Source organism: Chelonia mydas, chromosome 1, assembly GCF_015237465.2.
Source record: "Chelonia mydas isolate rCheMyd1 chromosome 1, rCheMyd1.pri.v2, whole genome shotgun sequence".
Classification (NCBI taxonomy): domain Eukaryota; kingdom Metazoa; phylum Chordata; order Testudines; family Cheloniidae; genus Chelonia; species Chelonia mydas.
The window spans coordinates 128,950,134-128,963,218 of record NC_057849.1 but is presented as its reverse complement, the minus strand read 5'-3'; the positions used below and the strand labels follow the sequence as shown (position 1 = coordinate 128,963,218).

At 39.7% G+C, this 13,085-nt stretch overlaps 1 protein-coding gene across 2 annotated transcripts in view; it reads left to right on the top strand.

The window, feature by feature from the left end:
• The window catches only part of ANOS1 (anosmin 1), a 175,900-nt gene that overhangs the window by 92,231 nt on the left and 70,584 nt on the right, over positions 1-13,085 (top strand). For both annotated transcript variants that reach the window (XM_037899891.2, XM_037899902.2), the window contains exons 3-4: positions 8,860-8,922; positions 12,222-12,444. In XM_037899891.2, coding sequence (XP_037755819.2) covers positions 8,860-8,922; positions 12,222-12,444 — 286 coding nt within the window. The remainder of the gene's footprint in view (positions 1-8,859; positions 8,923-12,221; positions 12,445-13,085) is intronic.

Genomic DNA, 13,085 nt, shown 5'->3' with positions numbered 1-13,085 from the left:
CCTGGGGTCTTCTGGGGCTTCAGAAATTAAAGCTTGAAAAGAGCCCGAAACAGAGTACTATTCCTGTTATGTCTTGTGGCCAGAATCCAATACTGTTATACACACTAAATAGCACCTTACTCCATGAGCAATCCTATTGAATTCCTTGCACCTTTTTTGTGAAGGAGGGCACAATTTAATATTAGTAAGGGGAGCAGAAGCTGGTCCTGACTATTTGAACAAAAACCAGGACTTGTTATCTATCATATAGAGGGACAGTGTATTTTTAGTTTAAAGTGTCATGTGCTGTTCCCCTTCCCCCCGCCCCCCCCCCCGAGTGGTTAACCCCTGGGATGTGAGGAATAGCATTATTAACAGTCTTCATTTTGTAAAAAATGTGATGTTTGAATATTGATTGCATCGGCAGGATTTTTCTTCTCACCATGACGTATATCAGGGTTTCTGTTTCTAAGCATAAAGTTACAGTGAGTGACTATAGACGAGGCTGAATTTCTAAGAAATAACCTCTTGGAATAAAATGGATTCCAGCTTCAGCAGCACCATCCTTACACACAAGGCAGTGCATCATTAGAGAACAAAGATAATAAATATGGTGGGGGATCATTTCAGTCAGGATCCAACTAATGACCCTAAAGTATTTTTAAAGTTCCAAAACAATCTATTCATGCATCTCCTCTACAAACGTAGTGACCATTCAAAATCTGAGACCTGGCTTTCATTCAAAACCAGCCCTTCAATTAGCAAGTACTTTCAGGCAGTATCAGCTGGGTTCCCAGATAGCATGATAGTGTCACAGAATAACCCTAACTGTAACTAATTTAATTAAGACTCGAACACAAAACTGCCCTCTTTACCAAATGGTAGTGCTCACTGACCTACAGTAGTGAGAACACAAACAATATAGACTGGGAACACTTCTATGTCATTTAACCCTGTTGTTTCCAGGGGAAATGTTACCCGTTTTATGTCTGCCTTGAGAAGCTCTTTAATGTGGACACAGGAAGAACTTGAGGGCAGCCATGTGGAGCTGATGCTTTGTACCTAATAGCAGGCTTTATATCTGTCATCATTAACAGATGTATTAAGTATTTTAAAGATACTTAATCATTAAATGTATTAAGTATTAAAGATATTTAATAATCCCTCTCAATTAGAGTGGCAGCAGTTTGGTTTGGGAGCTAAAATTTCAGATTTAGTTTGTAGGGAGATAATCACTGATGCTACTGGCTCATCAGCCTAAGGGGATGGGGTGGGAGGGAGAAAAAAATCAGAGAGCGAGCATGTTTCAGTTTAGGATGGATCACACAAAGTGCTCACTGGTCTCCCAGGCAGTGTATTGATATAAGTTGGCCTGACAGCTGCTGCTTCCACAGTTTAGTATTCCTCACTGGGTCTTGTGAGATCTTGGAATTAAGGAGGTGAACAGTTCATTAGTACATCTCCATCTCTAGTGTTTTATTTGTTGCGTGTTCAGAGACAATGTGTGGCCTGAGTTTTCCATTTCATTATACTAGTTTAACACAGTGGATTATTACACCAGTGTACACCAGCTAAGGATCTGGTCTCTTGCATTAATATTGGACAAAAATCAAAGTAAGGAGAACATGAAAAAATAACACAGGGATCTTTTAAACAATGTGGGAATACTGTGCCATTGTCTGTAACCTCAGTTTGATGAGCAAACATTTTCTCCTTGTAACATATACAACTCAAGCCAGGTGTTCGCGTGGGATGGTGTTAACAGAGTTAAAGGAGGGATGATACTCGTATTGAAGGCTGGTAAAAAGGGATGATTGTTGCTTCCTCTTAGTTCATGGCTATAGCCTGATAATATATTAATCCATTTCTTGATAGGTATAAGTCAGAATTTAAACCTGTGTGTGACATTTTTGGATCCACCCAGACCAGTACGAGATTCCGTCACCAGCTGCCCTGTAACTTTGGGGTCCTTTGTGCTATACAGTCATGGTTGAATTCCCTAACACCAGTAGCCCAGGGTGCCAGGACCATATGAAGGTAGAGGGTCTGAGCCAGCATTAAGCTGGGAGCCAGAGTTCAAACTGCTTTGCAGTGTAGACATGGCTCCACTGGATTAATTCTTCAGGAGTGCACCAAAAGTATTTCACAATCCCATGGGCTGACTATCTTTGTTCTCTGGTCAGTCAAGTTTGGTGGATAGTCAAGTTTTCCCACACTGCACCATGAACAATGGGTTACAGTGGCCACATTTTGGCAGCAGACTAGTAAGTCTGGGATAGGAATGGTTGGACTCAGGTTCACATAATGCAGTGTAGCTGCTGGAACCCCAGGTTGGGACCCAAAATTCAACAGTTCCTAACCTGGGGTTACAAATGCATGTACACGCTCAAGCCCTAGATTAACAAACCCAGGGTCTGCTAACTCAAGTTCTCCTAACCCTGGGCTTATATTGCACTGCAGAAGTACCCTTAGTTTTCGACGACTGCAGTTTTCTTTTCCATTTCAAACTGTTCCCGTTTGCTTTGATAATTGTGCATTGTTTCCCCTCCCCCGCGCCCCCCCCCCCCCCCCCCCCCCCCCGGCTAGGTGCTTGAATCCAGTCTTGTCTGGCTGCGGAGATAGCCCCTCCCTCCCTGATTGTTTCACCACCCTCTTGTGAAGCCATGCTGAAGATGCACCACAGTTAGAATTCCAGTTTTCTGTGTATATACATTCATGTCTGTGTACCATAACCTGTATACATATCTCATAATAACTATTAAGTTCAGTGCATGAAAAGCTGTCATAAAAGATCTTACTCGATGTTTCTTACAGTAAAATAACAGCGTGCAATTAGTTTAACTGCTTATTTTGGGGGAGTTAAACCTTCTGTTCTTTCCTTGAGGTGTCTGGACCCTGGCTGTCACACCGAATTTCCTAAGTGAAGAAGTGCCAGTGCAGACTTCTTGTGGCTGAAATACAGCAGTGCGCCTGCTTTGTTTCTTTTAATAAAGCGCTAAGATTAAAAAGCAGTCTTTTGGGCACTTATAACTGCTTCTGTTGGAGTGTGAGTGTGTGAGGGTTACTGTATTTGTGGGCAGGTCATTTGGAATAATACGCAAAAAGTTAATCAAAGGTGTTCGTTTCCATGGGCGTCCCACAAACAGTCATCTTGTGTTTTAAATTGTAAGTAGCTCCTGATGCCTATGCTCAGTTGTATTATGAAAAATAGTTTCTGTAAATGTAGCCTGCATCTCATGACTCTTATCCAGTAAAGAAAAAAAGTGTTAATGGAAAAATAGGACTTGTAATATATTTTCTTATATCTAATATTGTTGCACTAGGCTAGCGTGCTAAGTGTCTGTGGATTTGGACTGGGTGAGCTTCTCCTGTCCTGAAGCCAAAAGATTGCATTATGCTGGCAAGACAAGGTGAACTTTTTGATACACAGAGTGTAGCAATTTCTGTTTCAATTTATAATTGGAGAATATCCACAAAGTACCTAGGATCATCTAGTCTCTTTCCAACCTCTTTTAAATGTTTAGATAGTATTTGTCACCAGGGTACCAAGTATTACACAAACTAAGATACGCAAAAGCCCAGATTAAAAAGACACTTTTCCCTTGAGCAGAGGAGCTTGACTGTTGGTGTAGGATTTTTTTTTCCAGGTTTTTTTTTTTTTAGGACCATCCATCCGAGGGGAAGGCTTCACTGAAAAGATGTGTTGTACACTTTATTGAACACTGTCATTCTTTGGTTGAGTCTGATCACTCTGGCAAGGAATTCTATGGTTGGGATCCCGCCACCAAAAAGAGTCTAGTCTCAGTGCCAGATAGTCACAACCTACATCTTTTCAGAGACTTTGTCCCTGTGGAATGTAGGGGTCTTACAGGTGGACGACAGTTTTGGAGTTATTTAGTTCCCAGTTCATTGCAATATTTCTAATACAATACCCAAGAGGCGTGGAAAAAGGTATGATAACTGATGCTAGAAAAGGGAGCTATGCTTAAGCAGCATTTGTGGCATGACTGTTTTACTCAGTTACCTCTATGGGACAGTAAGAAGCTTCATACAACAAATACAAAATGAAGACTTTCCCCCCTAAAGTAACTAATAGACTGTCATTTAAAAATATACATAATACCAGAAAAGACTTGCAATGTACTATGTGTGAGAGTTTCAAAAGCTCTGTGTTGGCTTAATTTTGTTCCCACTGAAGTCACAAAGGGCTTATAGTTGGGTGAGAAATGGTTTTCCTGTCCATGAGAATTTTTGGGATTTCAAAAATTTTCCCCATCCCAAAGCAGGATGAAAAGTCAAAATCTCGAAACATTTTATGAATTGATAATCAGGGGGGAAAAAAAGTGAGATCAGGCTAATTGAAATGTTTTGATGATTTTGAAATATTTTGTTTTTGATTTAGACTTTAAAAATATTAAACTTTTTTTAGTATAAATTATATACAATTTTAAAATAAAGTGCTTTTGAATCGAAAAATGAAACTCTTTTTCAAATGCCAAAATGGGATGTTTCAACAACTTTAAAACTATTAAAAAATTATTGGGTGATTCATCATGAACATTTTTGACAAATAAATATTTTCCACCCAAAAACATTTAGCTGGAAAATTCCCAACCAGCTGTAGTAAAACCCAGAAATAAGCCAATGCTAAGTAAGCACTTTTGAAAATCCCTTCCCTAAAGCTCCTCGGCGCTCAGATCAAGTGTAAGTAGTCTCTCGGCTTATCAAAGGCTGTGATCAAGTGTCTTGATGTTTTTGGTCTTTTAGCCCTGAGATGAAAACCTTGTCTGGGTCTCTTGGACCGTGAAGTACAAAAATTATTTAAGAATTATAGTCCATACTTTTTGTATGTATATTTGTATTTATTCATATTTAAAAACTCTGCACCAAAGACATTCTTTTTGTAGCGATGAGTGTCCCCACCATAATTTTAAAAACACAATAAAAGGATAGCAAAACAAAACTGAAGAAAGCAGCAGTAATTCAGACAACTCAACCAGTGCCAACCAGTGCTTAACATTATTCCTGATTATACGTAGTCATCATTGACATAGTTTATACCTACATTGGTTTTGAACGATACAAGATACTGAGATCATTTCAGTTATCATTTAAAGCAGGTACTGTGTTGAAACATGGCAATTGTTTAACAGTGCACAGCAACACTGTAAAATAGACTAGAACAGGAAAGGAAAGGCCGAATTAAACTACAGCAGATTTTAACATAGGCATAGTGCAGTTACCCAAAATGGAATTTGGCAAGGCCAGCAGGTTAACACCTTTCCTCTTATGAAGAATACTAGTGGGCCTCTAATGACCACAGGGGGTTCGGGCCTCAGTTTCATCTCTTATCCAAAACATAGCCCTCTCCAGCAGCACAATGTGCCCAACATCATGCTAGAATTGGTTCAGTAGTAACTCAGAGGGAACAGTGCCATCTACTGACTGAATCATCAGAACCACTTCCTGCAGCAGCTTGGTATGTGTTGGTGGTCTGTCCTCCAAGTATTGCACTTAGCTGAGAGCTGGTGGTATTGTTACAGGTGACTTTTTTCTCCTTTATAAGTAAAATAGTTAAAATCAGCAGAAAACTGTTTCCTGGCATAAATTTTGCCTTATCCTGGAAGAATTTTCAGAATCCTTTTACAGACGCACATTTACAATAATCTGGAAAACCAGGAAGTGTTTATCTGCTGGATAGAATACTTTCCCCATGAGTGTTGTAGGCCTTTCTTTGAAATTCTTTTTATTGGCCAGAAGAATTGTATGTTCTCCTCCCCAGCATGAAATCTGGTCTGAAGTCCACTGAAATCAACGGAAAGACTCCAAATGACGTCAGTGCACTTTGGATCGGGCCCTTGGTGACTTTCAGCAAAATCTTTGAAATGTGTCATCCGGACTTTTAATTTCAAGGCACACATACTTTGTTCAGATATTTTCTGAAGAGTTGGACATAAAAAGCAAATATTGCCTACCACTGCTAGTGGCAATGGGTTGACTTTATTTAAATATTCAATGTGACATATTTTATATCTTAACAGTATCTTCCTGCCTAGGCATTATTAATTGAGGGCTTGATCTTACAAGACTTTCATTTGCCAAATTTCTGTTTTTAGGGGCGAATCCTCAGCTGAGTGCCTAGCCTGATTGGATGGGCTAGTCATGGAGAAGATGTGTGTGGGAGGAGAAATTTTCGTGCTTTCATTTATATTAATAATTTAAGCCCCACTTTAGGCACTTCAGCATATGTGGATCAGGATCACTCTGTTGCAGAACATACACAGATAAACAGCCTATTTTTGTAGTGTTCTGCAGAGCACCGCTGTTGCCACAGGGAGGGGAAAAGGGGGACCTTTATTTAAATATAATAAATAAAATGCAGTTCAGAAGAGTATTTGTAATTTAAACTGAAATAGAATGCCTTAATAGAAACTAACACAGGTTGGCCACTATGAGACATACCGATTCCTGTCATGAGAAAATTCACAGGAGAGAGATAAACAGAGAGAAATATCTGCACTGTTCTCCTCCCTGAGATTTGCCCCTGAACATTGCCATTAAAGGGGTAAGGTTTGCCCTCCCTACAAACAGCACATGAGATCTCAGGGATGGTCTCTGTGGTTAATGACCTGGACTGAAATACAAGAGAGCTGGGTTCAAATCCTACCTTTGCCATGGACTTCCCATTGACTTCGGTGCCTAAGTTTCTCACTTGTAAAATGGCAATATCAACACTTACTTACCTCTTGGTGTTGTTATGAGGCTAAATACACATTCATTAATGTGAGTGAGACACTCCTTTGCTATGGTGATGGGGGCTACATAACTGCCTATACAAAGACTATCCTAAATCCTGGGTTATCAGCAGTAGGCCAGGCCCATCTGCACTTTGTCTCTCTGCTCCTGGCGACTCCTTCCCCAGTACCCAGGCAATACAACTCAATTGAAGCTGCAGAGTCATGGCTTCTTGTGCCATCAGCTACTCCCCTCGTAGGCTGATCCCCATGTTGGAGAGGACCTGAGTCAGGCCTCCCAATCTACTCCTTGCCACTGTCCCATCTCCCCTGGCTAAGTGGAGGAGCAGTGCCTTCCTTTCATGTGGGAGGAGTGAGAGGCATATGTGGAAGATCCCTTTTGTATGTAGATAGGGGATCCAGTCAGGTCTGGTGTTGTTTACTAATAAAAGCTTTATGTGGCTCTGCAGTAACCAAACAAGAATTAGGAAAAGGTATAGGGTCATTGAAGTCAATGGCAGAGCTCCTATAGAGTCAGGATTTCACCCATAGTGTCTTCCCTCATATACCATTGTAAATCAGGACTAACTCGATCAAAGCCAGTTGGGGGTTGTAAAATTGGTGTGAGAGCAGAATCAGGCTCAGATGTATGGCACTTATAGCACAGAAGCAAGAAAACTCTGGAGTTCGTTAAACTGACAGAGTTTAGTGAAAGCTTTAAAAAGTAGCAGTCTAATTATGCTAAAGTGTATCTTGTGGTTATTAAACTGCCAGAAGCTGGGATTAAAACTCCAAAATAGGAAATGGGGGATAGCTATATTTCATTATTGTAGCCCCTGTGACTAATACTTTTATGATTTTCTTTTTCCCCACCGAATTCACAGCTGTCTTTCACTAGTAGGGAAAAAAGGCAAATCTTGTTTCAGTGCATTTAGTTTTTTACCATGGCACATACGTATAGTTATGCTTAGATATAGGTTATATGTTTATGTTCATTTCTAAACTGTGTAGATGCACATGGTCCTATGAAAGCCACTCTATTCAGTCCCTGGGAAACATCTGGCACTGGCCACTGTCTGAGACAGGATACTGGGGCTAATGGATCATTGGTCTGACCCAGTGTGGCCATTCTCATGTTCTTATGATAAATTCTTGATTCTAAAACAAAATGCAATATGTATTTAAGGAATACCTGTGATTTTAATGCTAAACTGTACACAAGGGCCTTATTCTCCAGTGTAGATAAGCAGCTTTCCCCTGTGGCCAGGGACAATATATGGAATTTACTTTCAGCTCTATTAGTATTTTCCAAAATCTTCTGCCTTAATAATAATAATAAGAATAATAAGAATAATAAGAATAATTAATAATAAAACCCACCCCCAAAATAAGGAAATCTAGATTTTAGGAAGTGGCAAATCTTTTCCCTTCTCCATGGCAATAGAGGGCCCCAGACAGCCTGGCACTAGTTTTGCTCTGGTGTGCGTGTGGGTCAGGTTTGGGAATTCTGTGCTGTGGATCTGTGCATCCTGCATGCCATGGTACTAAGCTCACTGTATATACCTGTATAGTGGAGTTTGAAGGTGAAGAAGTAGTGGTTTGGGATTGATGAATCTGCTACTACATAACCTTTAGGCCTTGTCTCTCACAAATGCATAAGAACAGAGGTAAAAGCTCTGCTACCGCAACTCCATGGTCTCAGGAGGCAGGATTCCTTCTCCTCCCAGCCTGGCAGAGCCCATATGCCAGCCTACTTACTAGGTTTAGCACAGAAGACATGGGTTAGTTTGCAAGAGCACGTCAGACAATAACTGTTGTCTCTAGGCTCCATGGAGCAATCTGGTGGCATGGTGTTAACGGTTATTAGTATCCAGGTTCAACACAGCAATTAAGGGGATGGCACATACACAGCCAAGGATACTGCCTAGTACAATGAGAAATATTGGAAACATTTCCTATAATCTAACAGTGGTTCAAAATGACCTTGATCTGAGTCTATGACACAATCTTATCCTCAGAAGTGGTTTAAAGAAACGTATTAACTTCCTATGGGTCAAACAATCAATAAAGGCGTAAGGTCTGCTATGAATGTTACTTTTTCCTCTTACTGACTAGTCCCTTTTCTCTTTTTCATGATTTCCCTCAGTGCCTGGAGCCCTGCAAAGAATCTTGGGACTTGAAGAAAAACCATTGCCAAAGTTTCTGTGAGGTAGGTCAGCCCTGAGGCATTCTTTCTCACTTTGTTCTGGCTGTCTCTTTCATTTGTACTACTATGGAGGTTTGCACTTTAAGGTGACAGCTAACACACACAATCTACATATGCGCATTCTCCTGTATTTTGGGAGGATGAGTGTAACAATTTAGTATTAAATCTGAGTAACAACACTATTTTCACAATTTGTTACTGAATTTTTTATACCAACCATTTTCCTCAAGTTGAAACTTGAGTCTCCCATCTAGAACAAGCTTAGTTAACTTTACAGATATGAGAAGTTCTGTTAAATCCCTCTAGCTAGTTGCTATTACTGCTACACTCCCTTCCATTCCTTCAGGCCACATGTGTGTTTGAAACACACAGGAAAAAGTGTGTTTGAAACACACATGAGCTAATATATGAGCTAGAAGTCTTTACAATTCTAGGGTTGATGAAGCAAGACTGAGGATTTATCTGCACATGAAAATTATTCTGGAATAAGGTAGAGTGAGAATGGAATACACATTAACTATTCCTGATTAACTCCATGTGCGGACACTTTTATTCTAGAATAGAGCCTTTTTTCTGGTTTGTTAATCCCCTTCCAAAGTGGATTAAGTGAAACTGGAGAAAGTTGGTCTTATTCCAGAACCAGAATGTCTGAATCAGGAAGAGTGCTTTGGGAATTGCTATTCTGGAATAACTCTGTATGTAGACAAACCCTCAGGTCAGGTCTACGATACAAAGTTTTGCTTGAATAGCCATGTTGGTTCAACGGAATGAAAAAATTCACACCTCCAAATAACATAGCTATGCTGTCAAGAGTCCTTTTACCAGTATAGTGCATATTGTTTGGGGAACTGGTTTAGCTATGCTGGCTTGCACCTTAAGCAAATATAAGGTGTGTATCCACGGGGGGGGCTCTGCCACTATAAGTATACCCATATAGCTGAATCAAAAAAGTCTTTCTTTCTAGCATAGACTAGTTAAACCAGTGCAAACTGTTGTATAGATAATCGTACTTGGTTTGAGAGTGGTTCATATCAATTTATTTATTAGTTTCTTACAGATTTAAACTAAACTGAATTTAACCCAAAATAAGAATGTTTACACAGGGCTTTGCACTGATTTAACTAAATCCATTTGAAAACATCCTTCCATTAAATTAATAAAAATCTGTGCATAGATAAGACTTTTGGTTTTATCTCATGGGGAAGTGTTTTTGGTTTAATCTAATGTGTTAATTTAACTGATAAAGTTATACCGCTTTAACCTCCCTCTCCTTGTCTTCCCGCTCTTATTCTGGAATAAGAATGCCTTTTTTGGGCTTAGTTTATGTCCCTTGGGAAGGGGTTTAAACTGAATTCAAAAAGGCATTTTTATACCAGAATAAGTTTGTCTGCATGGGGTCAGGTTATACCTGTGTAACTATGCATATATAATGTTAGCATAACCGGTAAAACTTCCCTGTGTAAACAAGTCCTTAGATTTCCATAAACTAAGGCTTTGTCTACTCTACCCTACCACTTTTGTTGGTGAAACTTTTGTTGGTCAGAGGTGTCAAAAACCACACCTCTGAGTCCTGACCGACATAAGTTTCACCACCAAAAGTGCTGGTATGGACAGTGCTATGTTGGTGAGAAATGCTCTCCTGATGATATAGCTACCATTACTCATTGGGGGTTTAATTATGCTGGCAGGAGAGCTCTCTCCCGGCTACATAGAGCGGCCACACGGGAGACCTTAGAGTGGCGCAGCTGCAGCGGTACATCTGTGCCATTATAAGGTCTGTAATGTAGACATAGCTTTAATGGTTTAAACGCATGCAGCTTTCTCATGTAGACTAAACCTAAAGTAGTATAAAGTGGGTATAACTTACATCTCATACATCCCTCTTCACTGTGGCTTTACATCTCCAAATCTGAATTAATACATTCTGGTTTAAAAGAAAAACATTAGTAGAACACTGCTCTATTGTATTTAAAATGTGCTAGCATCTCTTTTTGATTAGTGATTTTATGATTGAAGCTAAATTTAGAACCTCAAAGGCCAGTAATGAAGAGCAGCACATTTAGCAGCTAGCAGAAAAATGAGCTGTGATACAGAGTGCGGAAGAGAAGCCTTGAAGACATATTATGCCTCCCAGGGGCTATAAAGTTTTTTAATTAACTAGCTGCAAATTTGTGATGTTTTAGGATTAAAATTACCCTCTCCCTCCTTCTCTCTCTCACACACACTCACTGTCACCCGCAACCTCACTGCAGAAGATGCCATTTTGATTGAATTAACCCAGGCCATTCTCATTTGCAGTGGAAATCTGTCAATTTCTCTTTATTCAGGATAACATTTGGAAGCAAAAATTTAGCTTCAAAGTTTGCAAAGTCTCTACTGGGAAATAAGGGCCTGATTCAACATTTCTTACTTATGTGAGGAATCCATTGAAACAGTGGGACTAGCTGTGTGAGGAAGAGTTACTCACAAGAGTAGGGGTTTGTAGAATAGGGCTCCAAAATCATTCTCTGAGAAAATTCATAATACTTTTAGAAGCAACTTTAAATGAACTCCATAAGCCCATTATTGGAACAAAGATGGCACATGCCTTTTAAAATTTTGTAGCTTTCCGTAGAACTGGAACCTAATTTTTCACATAAGTAGAATTAACTGATAATTGAAAAATATCTCTCCTTTAAAAAAAAAAAGACATTAGCATAAAGATGTTGGTAAGTCCCCTCACGTCAATGTGATTCAACAACCAAATGAAAATATTACTACTAAATTTTGTCTGTGTAATTTGGGGTGGCACTATGCACCGGGGGTGCTGGAATTATTTTTATAGTAGGGGTGCTGATGATGGGAACCATGTATTTGGTGTTTGTTATTACTATTTCAAGGCGGAGGGGTGTGGTAGCATTCCCAGCATCCCTCGTTCCTGCACCACTGCTATGCAGTATACTATAGGTAAAGTGCCATGAAATACAAAGGGAAAAATACAGAATGGTTCCAAAAAGGACTGGTTTGTGAATGGTTTCAATCTGTCATGAAGCAACTTCATAGTCAGCTAATATGAAGAAAACGGGAAAAGCTGGCATATAAAAACAATTTAATTCCATAAAAGACAGTGGTCTTGTTTGAGGGATTTCACCATTCTGTACTCTGCAAGCTTTGTTTAAAAGCTACATGGATATGTAAACCCTCAGGGATAGTCTTGCAATAGCTGAGCATTTGACTTTTCTTTCCAAAGAAATCTCTGGAAATCTTTCAGCATTATTTTTTTTCCACTGAAGACGTGTACAATTGTTTCATGTTCCCTTTAGCCTCTTTTCCCCAAGAAGAACTATGAATGCCTAACTAGCTGTGAATTCCTCAAATACATCGTGTCAGTGAAGCAAGGAGACTGCCCAGCACCTGAGAAGGCCAGCGGTTTTGCGGCTGCCTGTGTTGAAAGCTGTGAGGCTGACAGTGAATGTTCTGGGGTGAAGAAGTGCTGCTCCAATGGATGTGGACATACATGTCAAGTACCAAAAAATCTGTACAAAGGTAGAGATCATTAGGAGGCACTTTTAGTGTGCTAAGTGTTTTATCCTGTAATAAAGCTGCCTGAAAAACAAGACCTTTAAGTTTATAGGGAAGTAAGTGTGTGTGTGAGAGGTGATTGTGAGGATATAATTGTAACTGTAAATTGTTCTGTCACTGGAGGTTTTTAAGAACAGGTTAGACAAACACTTGTCAGGAACGGTCTAGTTCTCAACCAGGGGTACAAGTCGTCTAGATATTTGCCTTGTTTTACAACAGGCTAAATAAAAAGCACTGGCGAAGTCAGTACAAACTGAAATTTCATACAGACAATGACTTGTTTATAATTGCTCATATGCTAGACACTGAAATGTAAGTACAGTATTTATATTCCAGTTGATTTATTTTATAATTCTATGGTAACAATGAGAAAGAGAGCCATTTTTCAGTAATAGTGTGCTGTGACACTTTTTTGTATTTTTATGTCTGATTTTGTAAGCAAGTAGTTTTTAAGTGAGGTGAAACTTGGGGTACGCAAGACAAATCAGACTCCTGAAAGGGGTTCAGTAGCCTGGAAAGGTTGAGAGTCACTGGTCTAGTTATTATGTAGTCCTGCCTTGAGTGGAGGGGACTGGACTAGATGACCTACTGAGGTCCCTTCCGCT